The sequence below is a fragment of the Ailuropoda melanoleuca genome, chromosome 13 (genome assembly GCF_002007445.2).
Source record: "Ailuropoda melanoleuca isolate Jingjing chromosome 13, ASM200744v2, whole genome shotgun sequence".
Classification (NCBI taxonomy): Eukaryota; Metazoa; Chordata; class Mammalia; order Carnivora; family Ursidae; genus Ailuropoda; species Ailuropoda melanoleuca.
This window is the reverse complement of record NC_048230.1, coordinates 74,212,783-74,236,828: the sequence shown is the minus strand read 5'-3', so window position 1 is coordinate 74,236,828 and position 24,046 is coordinate 74,212,783. Positions and strand designations below refer to the sequence as shown.

General features: G+C 51.9%; 3 protein-coding genes across 17 annotated transcripts in view; all 3 read left to right on the top strand.

Moving 5' to 3' along the window:
* LZTS3 (leucine zipper tumor suppressor family member 3) overlaps nucleotides 1–9,754 on the top strand; it is a 10,531-nt gene extending 777 nt beyond the window's left edge. The window contains exons 1-5 of one of the 10 annotated variants that reach the window (XM_034641888.1): nucleotides 1–98; nucleotides 4,491–4,653; nucleotides 5,232–5,708; nucleotides 6,018–6,818; nucleotides 7,222–9,754. In XM_034641888.1, coding sequence (XP_034497779.1) covers nucleotides 4,582–4,653; nucleotides 5,232–5,708; nucleotides 6,018–6,818; nucleotides 7,222–7,920 — 2,049 coding nt within the window. In that variant the 5' untranslated portion in view covers nucleotides 1–98; nucleotides 4,491–4,581 and the 3' untranslated portion in view covers nucleotides 7,921–9,754. Of the gene's footprint in view, nucleotides 99–205; nucleotides 4,462–4,490; nucleotides 4,717–5,231; nucleotides 5,709–6,017; nucleotides 6,882–7,221 lie in introns of those variants that run through there. The other 9 variants (XM_034641885.1, XM_034641887.1, XM_034641886.1 and 6 more) reach the window with 9 other exon arrangements.
* Nucleotides 9,755–11,547: 1,793 nt separating this feature from the next.
* UBOX5 (U-box domain containing 5) overlaps nucleotides 11,548–24,046 on the top strand; it is a 37,918-nt gene continuing 25,419 nt past the window's right edge. For 3 of the 5 annotated variants that reach the window (XM_034641897.1, XM_034641896.1, XM_002918772.4), the window contains exon 1: nucleotides 11,548–11,680. The gene's annotated coding sequence lies outside the window, so the exon portion shown is untranslated. Of the gene's footprint in view, nucleotides 11,681–16,489; nucleotides 16,538–21,015; nucleotides 21,141–24,046 lie in introns of those variants that run through there. The other 2 variants (XM_011224390.3, XM_034641895.1) reach the window with 2 other exon arrangements.
* On the top strand, nucleotides 11,551–23,246 carry FASTKD5 (FAST kinase domains 5). Of its 2 annotated transcripts, XM_011224392.3 has the most exons (3): nucleotides 11,587–11,680; nucleotides 16,490–16,537; nucleotides 20,518–23,246. In XM_011224392.3, exon 3 carries the CDS (start codon nucleotides 20,555–20,557, stop codon nucleotides 23,000–23,002), a length of 2,448 nt encoding a protein of 815 aa, XP_011222694.2. In that variant the 5' UTR covers nucleotides 11,587–11,680; nucleotides 16,490–16,537; nucleotides 20,518–20,554; the 3' UTR covers nucleotides 23,003–23,246. The 2 variants fall into 2 exon arrangements, with proteins under 2 accessions (XP_002918841.2, XP_011222694.2); XM_002918795.4 differs by lacking the exon at nucleotides 16,490–16,537 and having other exon boundaries at nucleotides 11,551–11,680.

Genomic DNA, 24,046 nt, shown 5'->3' with positions numbered 1-24,046 from the left:
CGCGCCGCGCGCCCCCGCCGGGCGGGCTTCGGGCTGCGCCAGCGAGCCGGGCCGGTGGCGCCCGCTCCGAGGACCCCGCGCTGGACCTGAGGCAGCGAGTAAGTGAGGCCGGCCTACCGCGGCACCCCTCCCGGCTCCGACCTGTCGCCGTGCCCGCTGCACTGCAATGCTCGTCCTGCGGGACCCGGAGCTGGGGAGGGGGCGCGTCCCGCTGCTGGGGTCCCGGGGCGGGGGAGGGGAGTGGAGATAAGGCCGATGATGTCATGGATGCTTCACCAGGCCTGGGGGGAGGTGGCGGCCGGAGGGGGTGCGGCCCGGATTATGTCACCTCTTCCCTCTGCGCCCCGCCCCCCGGGGCCACATGCGCTGGTAGGGAGCCAGGGAAGGTGCGAGAGGGATTTCCTGCACCACCGAGACCCTCAGTCACCTCCTCAGGACAGCCTGTGGCCGGGGTCTCTATTTGTTGGCGCTGCGGGCCGTGGACTGCTGGTGAATGGCGAACACCCCCACTCCCCCGCGCGGAAGCTCGTGTGTGCGCGCGTGTGTGTGCTGGGGTGGGGGGGGCGCTGTCAGCCCCCTCAGTCCTTAAACACCAGCTTCACCAGAGCCAAGATCTAGGAGATGGTTCCCTTCCTCCGTTGAGACCAAGAGAAGGTGGATCTCCCCTCACACATCCCAACCAAGAAGTTCTGAAGACCTCTGCACCCCAAAAGCCCTACAGTGTCCCCAGTCCCCTTTCTCCCTCAGTCCTTCTTCCCAGAAGCCCTTCCTGATTTTCCTGTCCGGATTCATTGCCTCTTTGCATTGCTCATAACTAGCGTTCCCACAGCATTCTCTCTGCATCTCCTCAGGGTCAGGGCCTGGAGACCCCCAGGACTCTGCTGTCTCTGCCCCCAGGGCACCCCCAGGACAGTCCCTGGGGAAGCCTCAGAGTGAAATCTCCCTGGAGTAGCCTGAACCAAGTGCTCCAAGGCCCCTGCTCCCCAGGGGCAATCAGGGATGCTGTCCTGGGAGGCAGCATTTGGATTGGTCCTTGAAGGATGCAGGGTGGGCATAGAGAGCTGGGAAGAGATTTTGTGTGGAGTGGAGAGGGGCTCAGGTCAGGGGAAATAGGATGGGCTGCAGGAGATGCCTTGGAGGCCCTGCTGCAAGCTCTGCTCTGGTTCTGGGGACTGAGAGAAATGCCAGGCCTTTTACCCATAATACATTTACTTCTTAAGATTCCTGTAAGGTAGGTGTGAGAACCCGAGGTGAAATAACCTGCATGCGTTCACCCCTAATCAGTTCAGCTGGGATTTACACTTGAGCTGATGCCTCCAGAACTCGTGTCGACTGTTCTTGGCGCTGCTCATGGAAGAATTTGGGCAGAGCAGGGACAAGATCAGCTTTGCCCTTTAGAAAGAGTCCCCTGGCAGCTGTGTGTGGGAGGGAGTGCAGGGGGGAAAAGTCCAGTTAGGGGCCCCCAGCAAGAGTGCTAGCAAGAGGGCCTTCCGAAAGCTTTAGGGGGCAAATGGGCTGGTATAGGGGCCTCTGAGACCACAAGAGAAGGGTGGAGTGTTCTTAGTTTTGGGAGGGACACAGGTAGGGAGGGGTTGAGTGGTCACTGTAGGTTGGAGGGATCTGCCCATGTAGAGCCCAGGTACGGTTCATTTGACCCTTTTTGACCATCAATACTATGCATAATGTCCCAGGCACTGAAGGTCGATGGCACAGAGACAGTGGCAGAGTTGGGCAACAGGCTGTCATCCCAGGTCGTTGAGCTGATGCCTTGAGGCCGCCTATGCAGACCGTGCTCAGCTACCTGGGCCTGTTCAGGACCCTAACCCATACACAAAACTCAAACCCTTCCTGTGGGCTCAGTTTCTCCCTATCAGGAAAACAAATGCCCCTCTTTGTCCTGCCAGCTCCCTGCTGGGGTTTTGAGAAAAAAAAAAAAGCTGCAGCAGCCCAAACTCAGGAGAGGCAAGGGGCAGGGAACGCTTGCATGGGGTTGATCATGACAGGTTAGAATTGTGCCAAAACACTCTTCGGGGAATGAGGTTCCAGGAGAGCTGCTGTGGGTTGACAGTCAAGGATTCCCCAGGTAGACCAGGAGCCAGTCCCAGGAACACCTCATTTCCATCTAGGACTCTGGGCATTGGGCTTGTCTGGGGACCACACACCTTCCAGGGAAACAGTGGCGCAGAGGGGCATACAGCCAGCGTCAACCTATAGTCAGATCCTCCTTTTGTGGATCATGGAGAAGGTAGTACTGCATGTTTACACTGCACCCTACAGCTCAGAAAGCACCCTGCCAAACACTGTCCCGTGTCACCCTCATGATCAACACGATCACTTCCGAGGTTTGCTCCTGCCCACATCCAGGCATCTGGTGGAGCCCCCGTGCCTAGCTCTCTCATCTCACCGTTGGCGCCTTCCTTCGGCATAGCAACATACTCAGGTTTCTGCCATGCTTAATTTAAAATTAGAAAAGAGCCTTTGGATCCCAAACCACCTTAAGTTATTGCCTTCTCTGGCCTTCTCTTTTGCCAGGGAACTCTCCCATCTTTCCCTCCAGACCTGGCTACTCTTGTAGCCTGGCTTTGCTGTGCACCACTCTTCTGAAGCCATTCTGTCAAAAGACACCAGTGAGGTTTCCACCTGCCAGATCCAGGATACACTTTCCAATCCCTACTTTACCTGGCCCCTTTCTAACACCAGGAGCTGCTCCAACATTCTGGAAGCCCCCCAGTTTGTTCTCCAGGGCCTACCTTCTTCTGACCTCCTTCTTGCACCCACACTGCCTCCCAGGCTTCTGGGGTCCTGCTGCCTTAGCTCCACGCTGGGCTCCATCCATACTACCCTTGAATGCTGACCACCGCAGTTTCTTTCCACCCAGTATGTGAGAGAGATCTTTGGCCTTTCCCAAAGTACCTGTTCCCCCCAACATTCTCCCCTGTTTTGTTAATGGTGTCACACCCACCCTGGTGCCCCAGTTGGGACTGCTCCCTTGCCCCCACCCCTGAACCCCATCTCTATGAAGTTTTGTCAGTTCTTCCTCCCAGACCCTGCCCAGGTCTTCCCACTGGTTTCAAGCCTCAGGCCACTCAGCCTTCATCCTCCGAGTCCCCAGCTGCTCCCTACACTGTACCCAAGGATGCCAAGAAGGAGGTCATGCTTAGGGTGGGAGGGGGATTTTTGAGTTGAGGGGTAGCTGGGCTGGAGTAGGTGGGGAGTGGAGGCAGAGTGGGGACTAGAGTGAGGCCTGAGAGGCCCTCACTCTCAGGGTCCTGCCCTTGCTGACACTGCGCTGAAATTCCGCAGGAGGTGCCTCCCTTGTCTCACCCTAGTGAGTGTGGGGATAGGCTGGCTCAAGGGCGGAAGGTGGTAAAGTGCTGTTCTCCACCCCTGGGGGAGAGGGGCAGATGCTGAGAGAGTGGAATTTTACAAAGGCCGTGGGGCCTGGCTTGGTGGTGAACTTTCCAACCACTTAGGGCTGTAATTCCAGGTGTGGTGGCCAAAAGACTCCTGAAGGGCAAGAGTTTTGTCAGGTTCCCCTGGTCCGGGGCCTAATGGGAGGACACAGCATCAGAATGGGCATCTGGGTAGAAGACAGTCTGAGGGGCCCTAGAGGGGCATGGAGCGCCACCTGGACCCCTTCACCTTGGTAGAGAAGGAGGGCTGCTTGCCTGGTTTCTCATGGGAGTGGGGGGAAAGCCTGAAGGGTGCCCCTGCCCCCTCTGCCAAACGGAGGGTCTGCGGGAGGGTCTGCATGGCGGCGGGCACTGCCTGGTGCCTTTGCCCCGCTATTATGCAGATCTCTAGGGCAGGTGTTCCCCGGTGTGGATTTGAGACAAAGGAACCAGGAAGTGGGGCCTCCCTGAGCACAGGTAACCCGAGGCCCTGTCGCCCTGCCTGCACTGCTCCCCCTGCTCTTGTGGGCTGGCCTTGGCGGAGGGGGAGGCACGCTCACGGAAGGGCCCAGAGGACTTCACAGTTCAAGGTCCAAAGGGAACGGGGGGTAGGGGGTAATCCAGGAAGTCTTCCCGGTGGCAGTGAATTCTTAGAGGGGATGGGAGGTGCGGAATCCCCTGCGGGGGCCACTGGGTGCAGAAGCCCCGCCCCTTCCCCCGCCCACCTGTGGGAAACGGAGGCTGTGAGGGAGGCACGACCAGCGCCCGCAGCTTGTGGCACCGCGTCCTCTGCCCCGGCCTCAGCCAGCCCCGGCGCTTCTGCAGAGGTACTGACCGTGGGGAAGGAGCCCCTCGTGCGGCCGAGTTGGAAGACCTCCGGAAGGTCCCCTCGCCACGCGCTACAGCCACGGTCCCCGGCCGTCCGCGGGGCGGGGGGTGCGGGGCGTGCCCGAGGTGGCGCCCACATGCGACCCAGGGGCGCGCGGCGGCGCACCTCCAGCTCCCCCAAGACTCGCGTCCCTCCCGCGCCCGCGGCCTCGGGGCGCCTGGCACTCGGCAGCTCCGTGAGGTAGGTCCTTCGTTCCTCCCATTTCGCAGAGTAGAAAACTGCAGTCCGGGATGGCTCAGTCGGCCCGTCCAAAGTCGCGCAGCTGGTTCGGGCCGAGCCCCGACTGCGAGAGTGAGGCACATGGCCCCTGCAGACCGGGCTTCGGAGGGTCCCAGGCTTGAGGACCCGTCGGCCCCCCACCCCCTTGGAAAGGCAAGGAGAGGAGCCTGCGCTGGTAGTGAGCCTCCACTTCTGCCCTTGACTGCAACACCGTAGGTTAGGGGGCCGGGAAGGAGCCCTATTCACAAGATTTGGTTAGGGGTGGGTTCTCTCCTTCCCTTAATTTCTGAGCTTCCCTATTGAATTCAAGTATTGTTGTACCCTTCCAACCCCGTTTCCCCAGCCCATGAGGTTGGGTTATAGGGTTCCAGACCCAGGGTAAAGAATGCATATGTTTTGGGGGTTGCAGTGAAGAATCCGGGCTCATGGAGGAGGTGGGGTTGAGGCAGGAGCTGAGGAGTGGAATGCTGAGCTGAGCAAAGCTGGGAGGGTATGTGCATGGTGCCCTGGGGCCTAGGCTTCATCAGGTGGGCAACAGGCACCCCGTTACCAAGCTGTCACTCTTACCCCAGCCCCATTCCTCCATCCTGGGTGTCTGGGAACTCTTGTACCCATTGTAGGGAAGGGGACACTGAAGGGTGGGGTGCAAGTGATGCTGGGACTGACTTGGCTGGGGTGGTGGGAGTGGGGGTGGGGCTGACCTATCTTTGCCTTCCCACCTGTGCCCACAGTGCCCCCCTGGCTTAGTCATGGCGAAGCTGGAGACACTGCCTGTGCGCGCTGACCCAGGGCGGGATCCTCTCCTGGCCTTTGCCCCTCGGCCCTCTGAGCTCGGACCCCCAGACCCTCGCCTGGCCATGGGCAGTGTGGGCAGTGGGGTGGCCCATGCCCAGGAGTTTGCCATGAAGAGCGTGGGCACCCGCACGGGGAGTGGGGGCAGCCAGGGCAGTTTCCCTGGCCCCCGCAGCAGTGGTGGTGGGGCCAGCAGGGAGAGGCCAGGCCGCTACCCCTCAGAAGACAAGGCTCTCGCCAACTCCCTCTACCTCAACGGCGAGCTGCGGGGCAGTGACCACACCGATGTCTGCGGCAACGTGGTGGGCAGCAGTGGTGGCAGTAGCAGCAGCGGTGGCAGTGACAAGGCCCCACCACAGTATCGTGAGCCCAGCCATCCACCTAAGCTCTTGGCCACCTCTGGCAAGCTAGACCAGGTCAGTACCCAGGGCCTTCTTCTGAGGGGTGGGGGGTCAAGTGGGCGCTGGAGGTTGGGTTGTAGGGACCAGCATGGAGGTTGGGCTGGGGAGCCATGGGATGGTCTTGGGGGCCAAGTCTAGCTGGTGGTTCCAGGGCAGAAACTTGGCTTTTGGGTGCCATGAGGTGGAAACCCAGCTGGGAGGGACTTGCAGGATGGAGATTAATTGGGGGTGAGGCTGAATGTATCTGGGCCAGAGGGAAGAGGCTGGGGCCAAGGTTAAGGCCCCATTCTGATGCCCACTCCCCCTTGCTTGCTTTTCACTCAGTGCTCAGAGCCGCTAGTTAGGCCTTCGGCCTTCAAGCCGGTTGTACCCAAGAACTTCCACTCCATGCAGAACTTGTGCCCCCCGCAGACCAATGGTACTCCTGAGGGACGACAGGGCCCTGGTGGTCTCAAGGGCGGACTGGACAAGTCTCGGACCATGACCCCAGCGGGCGGGGGTGGGGGCGGCCTCTCAGATTCAGGCCGGAACTCACTCACAAGCCTGCCCACCTACAGCTCCAGCTATAGCCAGCACCTGGCGCCCCTCAGTGCCTCCACCAGCCACATCAACCGCATCGGCACTGCCAGCTACGGTAGTGGCAGCGGCGGCAGCAGCGGTGGTGGCTCGGGCTACCAGGACCTGGGAACCTCTGACAGTGGGCGGGCCTCCAGCAAGAGTGGGTCATCCTCCTCCATGGGGCGGCCAGGCCACCTGGGATCGGGGGAGGGCGGAGGTGGAGGCCTGCCGTTCGCGGCCTGCTCCCCACCCTCGCCCAGTGCTCTGATCCAGGAGCTAGAGGAGCGGCTGTGGGAGAAGGAACAGGAGGTGGCAGCTCTGCGGCGGAGCCTGGAGCAGAGCGAGGCCGCGGTGGCCCAGGTGCTGGAGGAGCGGCAGAAGGCGTGGGAGCGTGAGCTGGCCGAGCTGCGGCAGGGCTGCAGCGGGAAGCTGCAGCAGGTGGCCCGCCGCGCCCAGCGGGCCCAGCAGGGCCTACAGCTGCAGGTGCTGCGGCTGCAGCAGGACAAGAAGCAGCTGCAGGAGGAGGCAGCCCGGCTGATGCGGCAGCGGGAAGAGCTTGAGGACAAGGTGGCCGCCTGCCAGAAGGAGCAGGCTGACTTCCTGCCCCGGATGGAGGAAACTAAGTGGGAGGTGCGGGCAGGGGGCTTGGGCTTTCCCTTTCTGAGTCTCCTTCCTTCTGTCCCTCTGGAGAAACCCAGAGCTGTGGCCCACTGTCAAAAGGGGAGTGAAGGGGGAGGGGGACAAAACTGATGAGGAGGGTCTGTGAGGACCAGAGCGTCCCAGGGCTGTGTGAGATTAGCCACGTGTGTCCTGAATCCAAGGAGGGCTCGTTGGGTCATTCCTGCATGTCCCATGAGTTAACCCTGCATCTGGGGATGCTCGGAGCCTCGGGCTGGCTGCAGGGGTCAGGGTGCCGGCCCGCAGGGCTCTGCCTTGACCCTGGTCCTCTTCGCCCCTGCCCCTGCCCCAGGTGTGTCAGAAGGCGGGGGAGATCTCCCTCCTGAAGCAGCAGCTGAAGGACTCGCAGGCCGACGTGTCCCAGAAGCTGAGCGAGATCGTGGGGCTGCGCTCACAGCTGCGGGAGGGCCGGGCCTCGCTGCGGGAGAAGGAGGAACAGCTGCTCAGCCTGAGGGACTCCTTCGGCAGCAAACAGGCCAGCCTGGAGCTCGGTGAGGCGGAGCTGCCCTCTGCGTGCCTCAAGCCCACCCTGACCCCCGTGGACCCGGCCGAGCCCCAGGACGCCCTGGCCACGTGCGAGAGCGACGAGGCTAAGATGCGCCGGCAGGCCGGGGTGGCCGCCGCCGCCTCGTTGGTTTCCTTGGACGGGGAGGTGGATGCTGGTGGGGAGAGCGGGACGCGGGCCCTGCGGCGGGAGGTGGGGCGGCTGCAGGCCGAGCTGGCGGCTGAGCGGCGAGCCCGGGAGCGCCAGGGGGCAAGCTTCGCGGAGGAGCGCCGCGTGTGGCTGGAGGAGAAGGAGAAGGTCATCGAGTACCAGAAGCAGCTGCAGCTGAGTTACGTGGAGATGTACCAGCGCAACCAGCAGCTGGAGCGGCGGCTGCGGGAGCGCGGGGCGGCGGGAGGTGCTAGCACACCCACCCCCCAACACGGCGAGGAGAAGAAAGCCTGGACGCCCTCCCGCCTCGAGCGCATTGAGTCCACGGAAATCTGATCCCCCACCTGGGCATGTGGCCTTTTGACAAATGCCCTGTCAAAGGCCAGAGTCCCCAGTGTCCCCTCCCCGCCATCTCTCTTCCCCATGTCCCCCATGTCCCCAGACCAAAGAGGTTCTCAAAGCAGCTGTGACCAGATCCCTCCCCTCTCCCCTCACTGGGTGCCCTTCAGGCTCTACCACTGGCCCTCTGGGCAGCCCACTTGGACCCTCCTCCCGAGGAGGGGAGAGGGAGAGGCAGAGTGAGTGGGGGTTGAGGGGCCCAGGCAGCAGGGGAGCCCTGTGCTCCCCTTCTTGGCACTGCTTTGTTGGAGATGGGAGGCGGCAGGCCTGCAGTGCCATGAGGAGCCCCAGCCCCTTGGTAGGTCTGGGCTGCTACTGTTGGCCACCCCAGTGTCCAGTGATGCTCTCTGCGGTCACCTCTGAGGCCATGTAGCCTGAGGGGGCCTGCATGGGGTCTGCTGAAACTGACAGACCTTGGGCTCCTGGCCTTTCTCCTTCCTGCCCTATCATCCCTCCCTGGGCAGATTGGCAGGATGAGTGGGAGCAGATGGCCTGTATGTGGTTGAGAGGGCTACCTGCCCGGCCCCTCCCCCCAAGGTCTCTTGGGCTCAGGCCTCAGAGCCTGGCCTGGTCCTGAGTGTATGTCCATATATGCGTATCAGGGGCTGGAGGGAAGGCTGGGGGTGGAGGCTCAGTGCCCAGGGAAGATCTACTCTCCTGTTCTTGGAAAGGGTTACCTGGAAGCTTCTTAGCTCTACCCCACCTTTTTGGCCAGGATCCCACAGGGTGATAGCCCCATCTGCTTGGCTCACCCCACACCCAGAGCCGCTGACCGGCTCTAACTACAGCTATTAAGTGCTACCTGCCTCTCAGGCACTCCCCTCACCCGGTTTCTGAGGTCATATGAGTGTCTGTGATGTCTTCCTGTGTCTTCTCCCACTCGATTCCCCCAGCCTCCCTCTGCTTTCACACTCAGAACATCATTGTCCTAGGCCGACTCTTCCCCCAAACCTCACCTTTTCTTCCAGTAGAAAATTCTGCTTGATCTTTGGTGCACTGCCCACTTCCAAGCTCCAATGGGCCCAAGCCTGAGCCAGAGGCCTTTGTTTTGGGGGGCAAAAGGGGATGGTTGTGATTGCCCTTGAAGGACAAGGCTGACCTGAGAGGAACACTGACCCCTGAGTTCCCAGGACCTCAAGGTACCCCAGTGTTTGCCCAGGGTAGGCCTGGCATGGCCATCAGTGGGGGTTGGGACAGCACTGTCACTTCCCTCCTCCTCTCGGCATCCTCTGAGTCTATCTCCCTAAGATAGGAAGGGAAAGGCAAATTTCTAATTCACCAGCAATAAAAATTAGAGGAGGCTTGGCCCTCAGCCCTTGTATTTCTCTCTTTTCACTCTCTTCCACCCCCAAGACTGGGTTTGGAGGGCAGGGTGGAGAGAGCTGGCAACTACTGTGAGAAAGTTCCCCAACCCCTGACCAGCCTCCTCCCATGACTGGTGACTGTTTAATGAGCTGTGCGTCCCCCACAAAAACAAGAGTGCCCCTCTGTGTGGCCTCTATCCCTCTGCACAGCCCCTTCCCGGTGACCCTCACCAGATCTCTAAGCTGGGTAGGGGGGCCATCTGGCAATCACTGCCCATTCCACTCACCCCTCACTGTACCTGCCCCTGAACCTGGGCTTGGGCCAGAGGGGCAGAGGGAAGAGAAGGCATTAGTAGGAAAAAAAAAATAGAAAAAGTATGAAGAGACTCAGCTTTGGGACTTCCAACCACAAAAGAAATTATATATAAATATATATAAATATATATCTCTACCATATGTGATGGAAAGACTTCGTTTTCTTTTCCCAAAGAAATAAAATGGAGAAAGCCTCTCAAGTGGCATTCTTTGGCCTGCTTGTGTCTTGCAGGTTTGGGAGGTGAAGTCTGGGTGAGGGGGGTGTGGAGGGCAAAGCTGGAGTAAACAGATTTCCCAGAGGAGGCATGAGACCAGAGGTGCTCACTGGGCCGTGCGAGAAGTTTGGCCCAAAACCCAACTCCTCCATGTTACCCAGGAGGAGTCGTGGTTCCAAGTTTCTGCCCGATGGGGCTTTCTCCAGCTCGGATTGTCACCCTGAAGGGTTTCAAGGTGGTTCTAACTCAGCATGTGGACACCAGGCTGCCGGCTGGAAGGCAGGTAGGTATTGCAAGACAGCTAGATGCGGTGTCCTGAGCCACCTTACAGTGATCGGCCACTATTTGAGGGCAGAAGACCAAAACATGAAGGTTGAAAACAAGGTTGTAATTAGTGGTAAGCCCCAAAGGCAGAATGGACCCAAGAATGCTGTGAGCAGGGAGCTGTCCTTTATGATAACTGCCTCTGTCACCTTTACAAAGCCCCCCCCCCCACACACACACAGTCAAGAATGCACCCCACTACAAGTAACAACCTGATTTTCAAGACCTTAAAGAGTGGTTTATTTCTCCTCACCTGACAATTCTGGTCACAAGCATCCTGTCATAAGTATTGGTTCATCAAGGACATAAGACTTTTCATTCTCCTACTCTCCCATGCTAGGCATGTATTTCCCTCCATGCCACAAGGTGGCTGCCACGGCTCCATGAAGAGATTGAGGCCACGCTGCTTTATCATGAAGGTAAAAGCTTTCCCAGAATCCTGCCAGTATGATTCCTTTTAAATGTTGTTGGCCAGACCTGAGTTGCATCCTCTTCTCACTTCGAGGGAGGCTGGGAAATTGAGTATTTGGCAAAGAACAGGATTGTCATGGCTGCCTAGGAGCAATATGGTTTATTCCCTGGGGAAAGGCCCTCTGCTCTCTCTGGGTTCTTCTGGCAAAGAGAGTCATAGTCAGCAACTAGGAATGTTTGCTCTGGTCTGGCCCAAGTGAGAGAATCAGGCAAACTGCCCTCCGCAAAGCTCAGGAATTGGGATGCCAGACTTCTCCCTCCTTGCAGTGAAGTGTCCTCCCTGCATTGGTTTTTGTCTCCCTGACAAGATGGTGCCCTGGAAGGAGCGTCAGTTCTCAAGTCTCCTTTGCAGCACGTAGGATAGGTGGACCAGCAACCAAGGCACTGACAAGGTATGACAAACCCCAACCGGCAGTGCTCAAATTCTCCCCAGAACGGCAGTTGGGGACCAAGCCCTCCTGGAGGGTCTCTTCCTTGCCTATTTGCTGATAGCGGCTCAGGTGTGAGCCCCTCTATTCAGGGTGGTAAATGAGGACCCTGGCTAGTCAGCCGTAGCACAGGCCTCCTCCAGCTCGAACTTCTCACATTCATTTCTCCTAACAGGCTCGGTTATCCATCACTAACTCTTCTCCTGAGAGCACTTCATTGATGCATCTCTATTATAGATGCGTGATTATCCTCACCACACAGTTGAGAAACTAGGCTTAGATAGTTGATGTGACTTCTCCAAGGCTATAAAACCCTGAGTGGCGGTCTGGGATTAGAACCAGTGACTCGGCTACTCAGCGACTTCCAGAGCGGCCCATCCACCGCGCTGTTTCCCCTCCGCAGGTCCTAGACTCCCGCGTCCTCTTAGCAACGTCCTCTACTGGAAAACGTCCTTGGAAAACGCTGACAGAGTCTTTTGAGCCTCGGCCGCACCCGTCACTAGCGCAGCAGGCGGAAGTAGCGGGCAGTTGGTCGGAAGTGGGGCTGTGAGGTCCAGGTATTGCTGGAGGAGTCGTGGTGTTGCGGCAGCCTGCGGGATCCCGGGTCTGGTGTTGCGGCGCCCGCGTTCGCCAGGCTCAGGTGAGTGGCGGCGGCCGGGGAGGAGGTTACCTGGCCCTTGGCCCGCCTCTCCCGTTCTGGGCGGCGCAGGGCCGGGCGCGCGCCGAGGCTGGGCTCCGCGCTTCCGGGCCCGGCTGCGGACTCCTCGCAGGCCCGCTTTAGGCAGCATCTCGGCAACCCCGTCACTCCAGAATTCTGTGACCTTGGGCAAACGGTTCGTCTGAACCTTGACTTTTCTTTTGGGAGACGGAGATGGTTATTGCCTGCCTCGCGGGGCTTTTGGGAGAATGCAGTGAGGTGTTTTGCCGCACTTCTTATCACACTTTGACGTGCGTGCTAATCACTTGGGGATCTGGAGATTGAGGCTGTAGGTCTGCGGTAGGGTCCGAGGTTACGCATTCCTGACCAGCTTCCAGGTGAGGCTGATGCCGCTGGTCCGCAGGCCACAGTTTGAGCCGCAAAATCCTACAATATTTTGCTTAGTATTGGGTTACCCCGAGTCTTCAGTAATTATCAATGCGATGTATACCTATTCCCCATTTTTAACAGACGGTTTCTAGTTGTACAGACCTGGGTATTATTGCTGTCCTCCTCCGTTTTCTCTCCAGAGATAAGAAAAGTAATTGCCGTTTCTCTTTCCGTACAAATCATGACACAGCTCTTCTGTCCTGACTGAGGGAGCTTTGGGCCCTCCTTATACCAGTTACTCATCCACTTCTCAGACCATGCCTCGTTGCTCACTCACTGTAAACCCTTGAATAGTGCTTCATCCCTTGGAGCTGGTAGCCAAGTGCTTTAGGTGTTTGTAAATGTGTCTGGTGGTCTGTGCTCTAGTTTTTTTTGCAGCTAGCATGTTAATTCCTGTTTTCTGCACTTCGCTCACATTTTGTGAGTAGTAAGAACAGCCGCTTTCCCAGAACTAGATGCTACAACTTACTGCTCTGAATGGCCTCAGGCAAGCGGAGGATGAGTTCGCTACAGTTCGCTGTTTTGTAGACCAAAATAAAATCTGAAGACTCAATGTTGCATAATACAGCGGAGAAAGCGAGGCCTTTGGCAGTTGTGCAGGCCTAATTTATTTGACAGTATGGTTTTCTTCCTTGTTCATTGGTTTACTTTTCCGATTCCCAACAGGGTCTTGTCATTCGTCATGCAAATAAGTCAACTTTGATATCAGAGAATTCTGAAGTTTCCCCTTCAACTGTCTGAAAAACTATACTGCTCAGCCTTGCAAACCTAGAATAGATAAAACCAAGTATTTGGTTGAGTTGACCAGTTGACATGACTTTGGATGTAGATATTTCTCTTTACTTGCAAGGATTTGGTGATTTCTTTAGTAGCTCCACTGTGACAGGCTGAGAGTACATGAGTGTCTCCTCTCTGTTGTTAAACCCAGAGATTTTCTAAAGACAGAGTGTTGTGAATCCTTTAAGAGCGGCGGCTCTAACAATCATCGGTGGGGTCTTGTCAGACTGTATCTACCCAGGCCCTTCTTGCCATTCTGATAGAGGAATAGCAGAGGCTTAGAGAAGGGGAGGAATGGGCTATATAAACTGAAAAAAAAAAGTTTTACAGGTAATTTTGATGTGCTGTTTTCTCCAATAAGAATGGAAACTAGAGGGTGCCTGGGTGGCTCAGTTGGTTAAGTGTCTGACTCTTGGCTTTTGGCTCAGTTCCTGATCTTAGGGTTGTGAGATCGAGCCTGGGTGGGGCTCCATGCTGGGTGTGGAGCCTGCTTAAGATTCTCTCTCTTAAAAAAAAAAAAGGGGGGGGGGAAACTAGAGCAAAGTGGAGGGGATGGGCTGTTAGACTTGGTTTTGGTTTGGCTTAACTCTGGGTGGCACTTACCTTGGCCTAAACACCTGAGCACTAGTGTTTGACCTTCATAGTAGTAGTAGATCTCTCTCTCGTAGCTCTGCTCCTGTGTGGAAACCAAAGCACGGAAGAGTCTAGCCCAGTTAGCATTTGCATTAATAGCTGAGGGTCCTTAGGTCAGTCTCTAAGCCCTCACCAGGGGCATTAAAGCTTTGTAGACTCTCAAAACCTAGAGAAATTTATTTTTTTGTTTTAATTCTCAGGGTTACTCAACAAATTATTTACTAAGACAAGATTAGAATTTGAAGTATCCATTTATTTGTGGCAATTTTATCAGGACATAGCAAAAGGACGGAAATCAGAATTAAGAGAGGAGATCCAGTAACTGGTGAATTGAATATGCTGAGAGTGTCATATACTTAATCTACAGTTAGCATGGCTGTCTTCCTCCCTCTGGCTCCCTTCCTCTAACTTCTGGACTATAGTTTATTTATTTTTAATATTTTATTTATTTCTTTGAGAGAGAGCGAGCGCGTGCGCACACATTATCAGGGGGAGGGACAGAGGGAGAAGCAGACTCCCCACTGAGCCCAGTGTGGGACTCAGTCCTGGGACTCCAGGATTGTGGCCTGAGCTGAAGGCAGATGCTTAACCGACTGAACCACCCAGGTGCCCTGGACTATAGTTTAAATGAAGCTATTTGGCTTTGCTCAGACCTGTACCTGGAGGGTACAAAGGTAAGAGTCCTCACTCCTGTGAAATCACATCATTCAGGGTGGTTGGGCAGTGCCAGGGGTCTCTGAGGCTCCATTCTGGTTTGTTAGGACCCCTAAAGAGGAGATGGGGAGGAGAATATACATGTAGTTAAGTTTATACACTTAAACTAGGAAGGGAGCTCTGTGCTGATGTCACATGTCTTTGAACCCTTAGAGAAGGCGTCAGGAGTTACTGATTGGCCATCTCATAGTATTCCCATCTTTCTTACGCATTCTCTGGGAGTCCCTGAGTAAGGAGGAGCTAACTCACTCAGCTGTGTTTTCTCTGTCTGGGCAAACACAGCGTGACAACCTCTCCTTTGCAGTGCCTTTTCTCCTCACTGTTCTGCTTTATTGGTTCTGTATCTTCCCTTCGTTTCTTTCCTTTCCTTCCCCACAGTACTCAAGACCACGCTCCTGAAGTGACTCTGTTTCAGACCTGTGTATGTAGATATGGTGTCTATACAGTTAGGTTGAAAGTTGCATGGTGGAAAAGTCAGTAGCTCCTACTTGTCATTTGCAGTTGGCTTTGCATGCTTCTACGATTCCTTATTTTGTCATCATTTCTGTTACTGGGCATCCATAAGGAAGTTCTGCAGACAGTAGGAATTGCTTGGACTAGAAAAACTTTTCCACATTTTCCTTGAAACTTAAGGTTACTTTCTTTGAACACTGATTGTCTTCTCAAAGAGTACCTTAATTTCCTGTTAGTACATGCATTTGGCAAATTTAATTTTTGTCAAAGTTGGACATGGTTTACACAGTCCAATAGTCTGATGGAACTTTTAACACTAAATTTTAATTTCCTTTCTTTTTCCCTCCTTTTTTGTTCTGTGGAGGCACTTTCCACTCTTTCTTTCCTTCTTCTTTCTTTCCTTCCTCCCTCTCTCCCTTCTTCCTTCCTTCCTTTCTTTCTGTCATTCATTCATTTATTCATTTGGCAGAGAGAGAGAAACAGCCAGTGAGAGAGGGAACACAGGCAGGGGGAGTGGGAGAGGAAGAAGCAGGCTTCCCAGTGGAGCAGGGAGCCGGATGCGGGGCTTGATCCCAGGACCCTGGGATAACGCCCTGAGCCGAAGGCAGATGCTTAACCACTGAGCCACCCAAGCACCCCTCCACTCTTTATTTCTTTTGGCATTTATCAATATATTTTTAAACAATATATTTGTGTTGCTGTTTCTAGGAAGTATATGTATAAAATCTTTGACTTCTTTATTATGGGCTTTGAGGCTCTGGGCCTCACTACCCAGCCACCCAGCGCGCCCCCCCCCCCCGCNCCCCGTTCCTCTTCCCCTGCCTGCATCCTCCATATATAGTTTGCTTATAATTTTTGGTTAAGCTGATATTCAAGGCTTATATCAATAAGGTTATATAAATATTCATAGCTGAGCAGGGAGTATAATATACCATTTTCTGTCTTACACAACTTTTGTGTTTTCCTGGAGTTAATCATTTTTGTCACTGTTGTTACTGGCTTGGTTTTCTGTCTACCTATTGTTTGTCTGTCCCCAGATTATTCCTCAGAAGTATAAATCTCCTCTCCTTGGTAATATTTACCTCCTCTGGCATGAGCTGGTTGCTCTTTATGTCTGCTCACAGTTCTATTCTAGGGATCTTCATTATCCTGGAGTTTCCTTTTGCTTCTCTCCTGTGTTGAGCCCTAAATTCCGGATGCCTTATCTCTCCTGCCAACTTTCAGGTCTTCAGTTATGGTACTTCTTACCTCGATGATGGGATATCTTGTAAACACATTCCTTCCTGTAGATTTAGGTCTTTGAGTTCTTCTCTGTTCTTTTTGTGAGTGATATAACCTAACCTTAGTGATAGCTCAGATCCTAGACTACAGGCATAGCTCATTTTGCACTTCATTGCACTTCACATACAGAGTGGTTTTTAAAAATTGAAGGTTTATGACAGCCCCATCTCGAACAAGTCTGTTGGTACCATTTTTCCAACAGCATTTGCTCACTTCCTATCTCCGTGTCATATTTTGGTAATTCTTGCAATATTTCAAATGTTTTCAATATTATTGTATTTATTATAGTGATTTGTGATCAGTGATTATGACTTGCTGAAAGCTCAGATGATGGTTAGCATTTTTTAGCAATAAAGTATTTTATAATTAAAATATGTATGTTGTTTTTTAGACATAATGCTATCGCACATTTGACAGACTACAATATGGGTAAACATAACTTCTATGTGCACTGGGAAATTAGAAGATTCCTTTGACTCACTTTATTATGACACTTTATTGCAGTGATCTGGAACCGAACAACACTACCTATGACGTTTGCCCGAATTAGAGGTGAGAGGGGCTTTTGAGTTCGCCCATTTCTAACCCTCCAGTTCCCTGGCGTCTGGAAATCTTATAGGTTGTTCAGGATCCTCCCCACTTCTTTGTCTGGAATCTGACTCCTCTTCTTGTCTGGAATATACCCACAATGTGGATTTTGGAATCAGACAGTCTTTGATGTCAAACCCCACTCCATCCCTTAGCTGTGTAACCTTCAGCAGGTTTCTTAATCTCGTGAAGTGTCCTTTTCCTCATCCACAATATAGAGGTAATAAGACCTACCTTACAGAGAGGTGATAAGGATTGGAACTAATGCAGATTTAAAAAGCATATATTGGGGGCGCCTGGGTGGCTCAGTCGTTAAGCATCTGCCTTTGGCTCAGGGCGTGATCCCGGCATTCTGGGATGGAGCCCCACGTCAGGCTCCTCTGCTGGGAGCCTGCTTCTTCCTCTCCCACTCCCCCTGCTTGTGTTCCCTCTCTCGCTGACTGTCTCTCTCTCTCTCAAATAAATAAATAAAATCTTTAAAAAAAAATAAAAAGCATATATTGGGGCGCCTGGGTGGCTTCGTTGGTTAAGAATCTGCCTTAGGCTCAAGTAATGATCCCAGGTGGGATCAAGCCCCCAGTAGGTCTCCCTGCGCAGCAGGAAGTCTGCTTTTCCCTCCCCCCACCACTTGTGTGTGCGCACTCTCTCTCAAAAAAAAAAAACCTTTAAAAAAAATTTAAAAACAAAACAACAACAAAAAATAAAAAGCGTATAGTAGGTTTGGCACAGAGGAGGCCTTAGATGATTTTGGCTGTTGTTTTTTCCAACTTGGGACTTAACCTGGGTTTTTTTCTTTTTTTTTTTTTTAAGATTTTATTTATTTGACAGAGAGAGAGAGAGAGAAAGCACAAGCAGGGGGAGCGGCAGGCAGAGGGAGAAGCAGGCTCCTGCTGAGCAAGGAGCCTGGTATGGGACTTGATCCAAGGACCCTGGGATCATGCCCTGAGCCAAGGCAGACTCTTAACCGCTTAACCGACTGAGCCACCCAGGGATCCCTTAATCTGTATTTTTGCAAATCAAAAAGGGCCATGTTAATTCAAAANTGGCACAGAGGAGGCCTTAGATGATTGTGGCTGTTGTTTTTTCCAACTTGGGACTTAACCTGGGTTTTTTTCTTTTTTTTTTTTTTTAAGATTTTATTTATTTGACAGAGAGAGAGAGAGAGAAAGCACAAGCAGGGGGAGCGGCAGGCAGAGGGAGAAGCAGGCTCCTGCTGAGCAAGGAGCCTGGTATGGGACTTGATCCAAGGACCCTGGGATCATGCCCTGAGCCAAGGCAGACTCTTAACCGCTTAACCGACTGAGCCACCCAGGGATCCCTTAATCTGTATTTTTGCAAATCAAAAAGGGCCATGTTAATTCAAAATACAGAATCGATACCATTCAAACATTGATGTTCAAGGAAATGGTTCTTTTGTTCATTTGAGGACCATGCACAGTAATTTTGTTAAATACTTTTAGGTAGTATTTAGTGAAGTAATTTAAGTTATTTAATGTGCTTTTAAAATTATTTATAAAGGTAATTTGTTAAATTAATCCATATACTCTTCTGTATTAACATTTTCAGTGCCAATAAAATGGGGAATGTTAATTTATCAGAGATATAACCAAAAAGCTGTGTTGTTAACTTTGCTTTATATAAACATTTTAGGTGATGGCACTCACTTGTGTTCTGTTTGTTCCACTGAATATTTGTATGTGCTTTTTCTCATGTTGATGCCTGCCACGCACTTATCCTGTGAACCAGCCCTCTCCTTCTGGGGGGACATTTGGATTGTTTTCAGTTTTTTGCTTTTATTTGTTTATTTTTCTAAGATTTTTTATTTTTAAGTAATCTACACCCAACATGGGGCTCAAACTTAAAACCCCCGAGATCACGAGTCGCACACTCTACCAACTGAGCTAGCCAGGTGCCCCAGTTTTTTCTTTAGAGCACAGTTACTTTGTAAAAAAATGTTCTGTCTTTTTTTGTTGTTGTTATTTCAAACTAGTTCCCAAGATGAGATGAAGGTCTACAGATTTGAACAGTTTATGGCTTTAGTTGCAAATTTTTTGAGCCAAATATAGATTCCAGGTTCTAAAGCAGGTCTTCTTAAAGGCCCTATTCTTTTGGGGCACCCTGGTGTCGCAGTTGGATAAGCGTTGGACTCTTGGTTTGGCTCAAGTCATGATCTCAGGGTTGTGAGATGGAGCCCCGCACTGGGCTCTGCGCTAAGTGTAGAGACTGCTTGAGAGTCTCTGCCTCTCACTCTGCCCCCCCCCCCCCCCCCCCCCCCCGCTCACGTTCTCTCTTTCTCCCTCTCTCTTCTCCCTCTCCCTCCTCCCTCTCCCTGCAAAAAATAAATACAAAAATCTTTAAAAAAAAAAAAAAGCCCTATTCTTTCAGCTGGAGAGTTCTATTACTTGTTTTCTGTTTTGTTCCTGCCCTGCCTGTGGTGCGATATTGGTTGAGATTCCTTGTGGCTATTTTGAGGCATAAATCTTCAGTTATCTCTAACTATTAAAGGAAAAGTTATTTCAGTACTATTTTCCTAATGTTTTCTAATTTTTAAAAAGTTGGCCATCTGCATTCAAAGGAATAAGCTTATGGTCTATAGCAAACTCTTTCTGTAAAGGGCCATGTAGTAAATATTTTATGCGTTGCAGGCCATATAGTTTCTGCCACAGTTGCTCAGTTCTGCTCTTCTGGTGAGAAAGCAGACATAGACAATGCATGATGTGTGGCCCGGCTATGTTCAGATAAAACTTTACCTAAGAAACAGGTGGAGGGGTGGGTTTGGACCCGTGGACTGTAGCTTGCTGACACCTGGTCTGTGATGTCTGGACCCATAGATTGCAGCTTAGTAGACAGAATGGTCCACAGGCCACAGTAAAGAGCTAAGTGTCTAAAGATTTAATGTGATAGAACCCTACTCTGGTTCACAAATAAATTAGAGCATACATTCCTGCCATCCAGAGAAGCCTGTATAGCTGGACTGCCCGAACAAAGCCCCTGGCCTGCTCTGTGGCTGCCTGGTTCTCCTGCTGTGGGCTCTGGAGGGAAGGGGCTGACTCGGGAGTTGGGCGGGGATTTCAGAAAGTCATTCTGGTGCCCTCAGAACCTGCAAAGGGTCATGTGCAGCAACAACCCTATCTGGTCCACTTCCTGGCAGCTCAGGGCTCGCTGGGCTTTGCTCGTCAGGCTTTGGCATTTCTCAAGTGGAAGGAACGCTAAAAGCCTTCAGAGAAAGCAGGAGTATAGCAGAGTCAGTGTCATAGCCTCTCGTGGTTTCTGCCGTGGGGGGCAGTGGGACCTGCGCTGCTCAGAGGCAGGGTAGTCAGCACCTGACTCGCTGGCAGCACTGCTATTGAGCTGCCCCCAGAGGAGACCCGTGCTGCTCCCTTGCGCGTCAGCAGGGCAGGCACGTGAACTGGTGTTCCCCAAACCCTGAGCCCAACTTCGAGATGCTTTTTGCTTCCCACCTGTGAATTGACAATGAGCGGAGCTCATCAGCCTTCTGCCTTCTCCCACCAAAGTGAGTTTTTGAGTGTATGTTCCAGCTGCGTGACTGCTCTGTGATAGCGGTTCAGTCAATATCTGATAAGCCTCCTGGAGAGAAGAGGCATCTTCTAAAAGGTGTAGGAGTGCATTAGGACACAATCCCGTAATCAAAAGCTTGAGGAACAAGGAGGGTTATTGTGGGCATAATTAATTAAACCTCACACCAAATCCCACTTTTTACCTTCGATGTTAGTACAGCAGCTTCTGCCGACATTCTTATTCACACCTTGATATCAAGGAGAAGGCGTTTATCCTTGCTGTGTGCTGTCTTGTGGTTTGGGCATTCACTAGCATGGAACTAACTTGTGTGGACAGCAGTGTAGCTTAATCCCTTTCTTAAAATGTGTACGTTTTGGTATCGTGATAGGTGGAAGCCACTTATTCTTCATCTACCCTTTTTTCAGTATCTGGCACCAATTCTGGCCCAGTCATTTGTGACCCATGGCTCTTGCGATATGCCGAAGATTTCCAGGCAGTTTCTGTGGAACACCTCCCCGTCCAGCTCTAATCAAGCACCATGTAAACAAGAAATTGCCTGGACAAACCTGTGAGGACTGTGTTCTGACTGCCGGAACGATCCGTACTGACGCCAGCACGGTGGCCACCCTCAAGTTGTTAAAACCTTTAGGATATCGAGCATTTTGCAATCCTTTTGCCTACAGTGCGACCCAGAGTGTGACCTACTGGAATGTGGGAAGCTGCGCCCGGCCGAGGGGACAGGACCCTCCAGAACACAGCAGCCTCTGCCCGCCTGCCAAAAAAGTGGAGAACATTCATAGCGCTTCCTCTTCTTGGAGGCTCCTGACAACCAGCCGTGCCCTCCCAGGTTCGGAATCCAGCAGGGTTTCTGCTTCTGAGGCCAGCACGTTGAAGCGGGGCTCACCCAGGGCCGCGAAAGTTGTTGAAGATGGTATAGAAGTGTTTGATTCCTTTGAAGACCCCCGAGGTTTCCTGCAGCTAAGACCGGAGTACCAGCTTCACAGCTATAACAGATCGGAGCCTTGCCAGCCCCTTTCTGTTTCAGAAGGTGAATTAATTTTGCACAAAGTCACAGTTGATCAAGATAATCTCCGGCCTCAAGTCATTGCTGAGTATCTCTGTAAGCTGAGCTCTTTGCCTGCAGAGCGGCACCCTGTTGTGCTGTCCAGTAGCAGCTTTGCTTTACTCTGCCAGCAGAGTGTGAAAAACATACAGCTCTTTGATGTCCCGGATCTGATCAGTATTTTGAAAGCCTTTGTCAGTTTAGGAATCCCTCACTCCCATTCAGTGCTAGATGTATACGAGGTCAGATTTTGCAGTAAGGTGTGGGAGATGAGTCTGAATCAGCTTCTCTTGGTGGCTGACCTCTGGCGGTACCTGGGCCGCAGAGTACCTCGGTTTTTAAAAATCTTTTTTAGTTACCTGAATTTACACTGGAAAGATCTATCCTTGTCCCAGCTGATTCACTTAATTTATATTATAGGTGAAAGTCGTCAGGTACCCCAAGACCTCATGCAAAAACTGGAATCGTTGATTCTCAAGTATATAGATTTGATCAATTTAGAGGAGATTGGTACAATCTGTTTGGGGTTCTTTAAATCAAGTAGTAGTCTCTCTGAATATGTCATGAGGAAACTTGGAGACTTGGCTTGTGCTGACATGCAGCATCTGAGTAATTATGCCTTAGTGAATATTCTTAAAATGTTCCGTTTCACTCATGTGGATCACATAAATTTCATGAAGCAATTTGGCCAGGTTGCTCCTCACCGAATTCCTTTTCTAGGAGTTCAGGGTGTCATGCACCTGACTCTTGCTTGCTCAGCCTTACGCATCCTGGATGAAGGGCTAATGAATGCTGTGGCTGCTTCTTTGCCTCCTAGGGTGTCATACTGTCGAAGTAAAGATGTAGCCAAGATTCTGTGGTCATTTGGAACTCTGAATTATAAGCCACCCAATACAGAAGAGTTTTATTCTAGTCTGATAAATGAGATTCACAGGAAGATGCCTGAGTTCAATCGATACCCAGAACACCTGCTCACCTGCTTGCTGGGCCTGGCATTTTCTGAGTACTTCCCATTAGAGCTCATCAACTTTGCTTTGAGTCCGGAGTTCATCAGGTTAGCTCAGGAGAGAAGTAAGTTTGAACTCACTAAGGAGTTGTATACTCTTGATGGTACAGTTGGCATCGAGTGTCTAGATTACAGAGGCAATCGTCTTAGTGCTCACCTTCAGCAAGAGGGGTTGGAAATGGTGTGGAATTTAGCAAGGAAGGATATGTGCTCAAAGCCTGAATTCCTAGAAGCTCTCTTTTTACTTGAGAACATGTTGGGTGGGCCCCAGTACATCAAACACCATATGATTTTGCCTCATTCCCGATCTTCTGACTTAGAGGTCCAGCTTGACGTTAACATGAAGCCATTACCATTTAACCAAGAAGCCATACCAACTGAAGATGAAGCCAAATTAAGGCTGAAGCATGTGGGAGTCAGCCTTACAGATGATTTGATGAATCAACTACTAAGAGGGAAATCAAGAGGACATTTCCAGGGGGAAATTGAGTCAGAGACCGAGCAGCAGGCAAGGGAATTAGAGAAGGCAGCCATACATTTGGGGAGCTCCCCTTGTAGTGTGGCAGACAGATTGGAGGCCATGGAGTCGGCGGGCCCTCATCCCCCAGCCTGCATGCAGGCCCCACAAGTGAAACTGGCTATTCAGGTGACAAACAAGAACCAGTACTGCTATGGTACCAGGGATCTGCTTGGACTGCACAGTATGAAGAGGCGGCAGTTGAATCGGCTCGGATACCACGTGGTAGAGTTATTCCACTGGGAGTGGCTCCCGCTCCTGAAACGAACTCGCTTAGAAAAGCTGATGTTCCTCCATGAGAAGGTGTTCACCTCTGTTCTCTGAAGGGCTTTCAGGGACAGTGTTACTCATAAATGCTGTAGAGGCAAGCTCTATGAGATGTTGAGAAACCGTTACAAAAGCCAGAATATAGCTTTGGTAATAAAATCCTCCGTTGAGGAGACTTAGCTGTGGTCTTGTCTATGGCAGAGTGAAGTTCGTGTTCCTGTGAATTAATTGTAACCTGGCCCAGTGGTACCAGTTACTGCTAATTTGTACAGGTGACTAATAAACTTCTTAATGTGCCCTATTTTCAAGCAATTCCTGTCATATTTTTCTTTACTCTCTTGACTATCCTTACCTCACGATGATTTTAAATTTTTAAGATAAAAGGGTAGTCAGACATTGTCAAGCCAATTTTTTTTTTTTAAAGATTTTATTTATTTATTTGACAGAGAGACAGCAGCGAGAGAGGGAACACAAGCAGGAGGAGTGGGAGAGGAAGAAGCAGGCTCCCAGCCGAGGAGCCTGATGTGGGACTCGATCCCAGGACACCGGGATCACGCCCTGAGCCAAGGCAGATGCTTAACAACTGAGCCACCCAGGCGCCCCAGTCAAGCCGATTTTAAAAAAATGGTTTTCATATACTTTAAGATAAGAATCTTTCGGGGCACCTGACTGGCTCAGTCGCTGGAGCATGTGACTCTTGCTCTCAGGGTCACGAGTTCAAGCCCCACATTGGGTGTGGAGCCTACTTAAAAAATAAATAAAGTAAAATAAGAATCTTTTAGCTTCATTTACATTTGAGGATTTTTTTCCCTCATGCATTTTTCTTCTCCCTTTAAAGTCTTACTTAGATTTGGTTGGTTGTCCTTAGTTGCTGGTTCTTCTTGTTTACAAGAGCCGTTTCAGAATTAGCGTAAGGTCGTCCCCTAGCCTCCCTCTTCTGCATTTCTACTTCTCTTGCATAAACTCTCCTCCTACCCTTCCCCCTAGATATTTTCTCCCTAAAATTGGACTTAGAAGAATAGAGTTAAATGAATGCCTCCTGGGCCAGTGATTCCCAAATCTGATGACCAGATAGAATGTGTTTCATGAAAAGCAGCTCAG

Bases quoted from the DNA above. Each gene is read 5' to 3' on its own strand.
- FASTKD5 (XM_002918795.4), top strand. From the start codon at position 20,555: ATGGCTCTTGCGATATGCCGAAGATTTCCAGGCAGTTTCTGTGGAACA.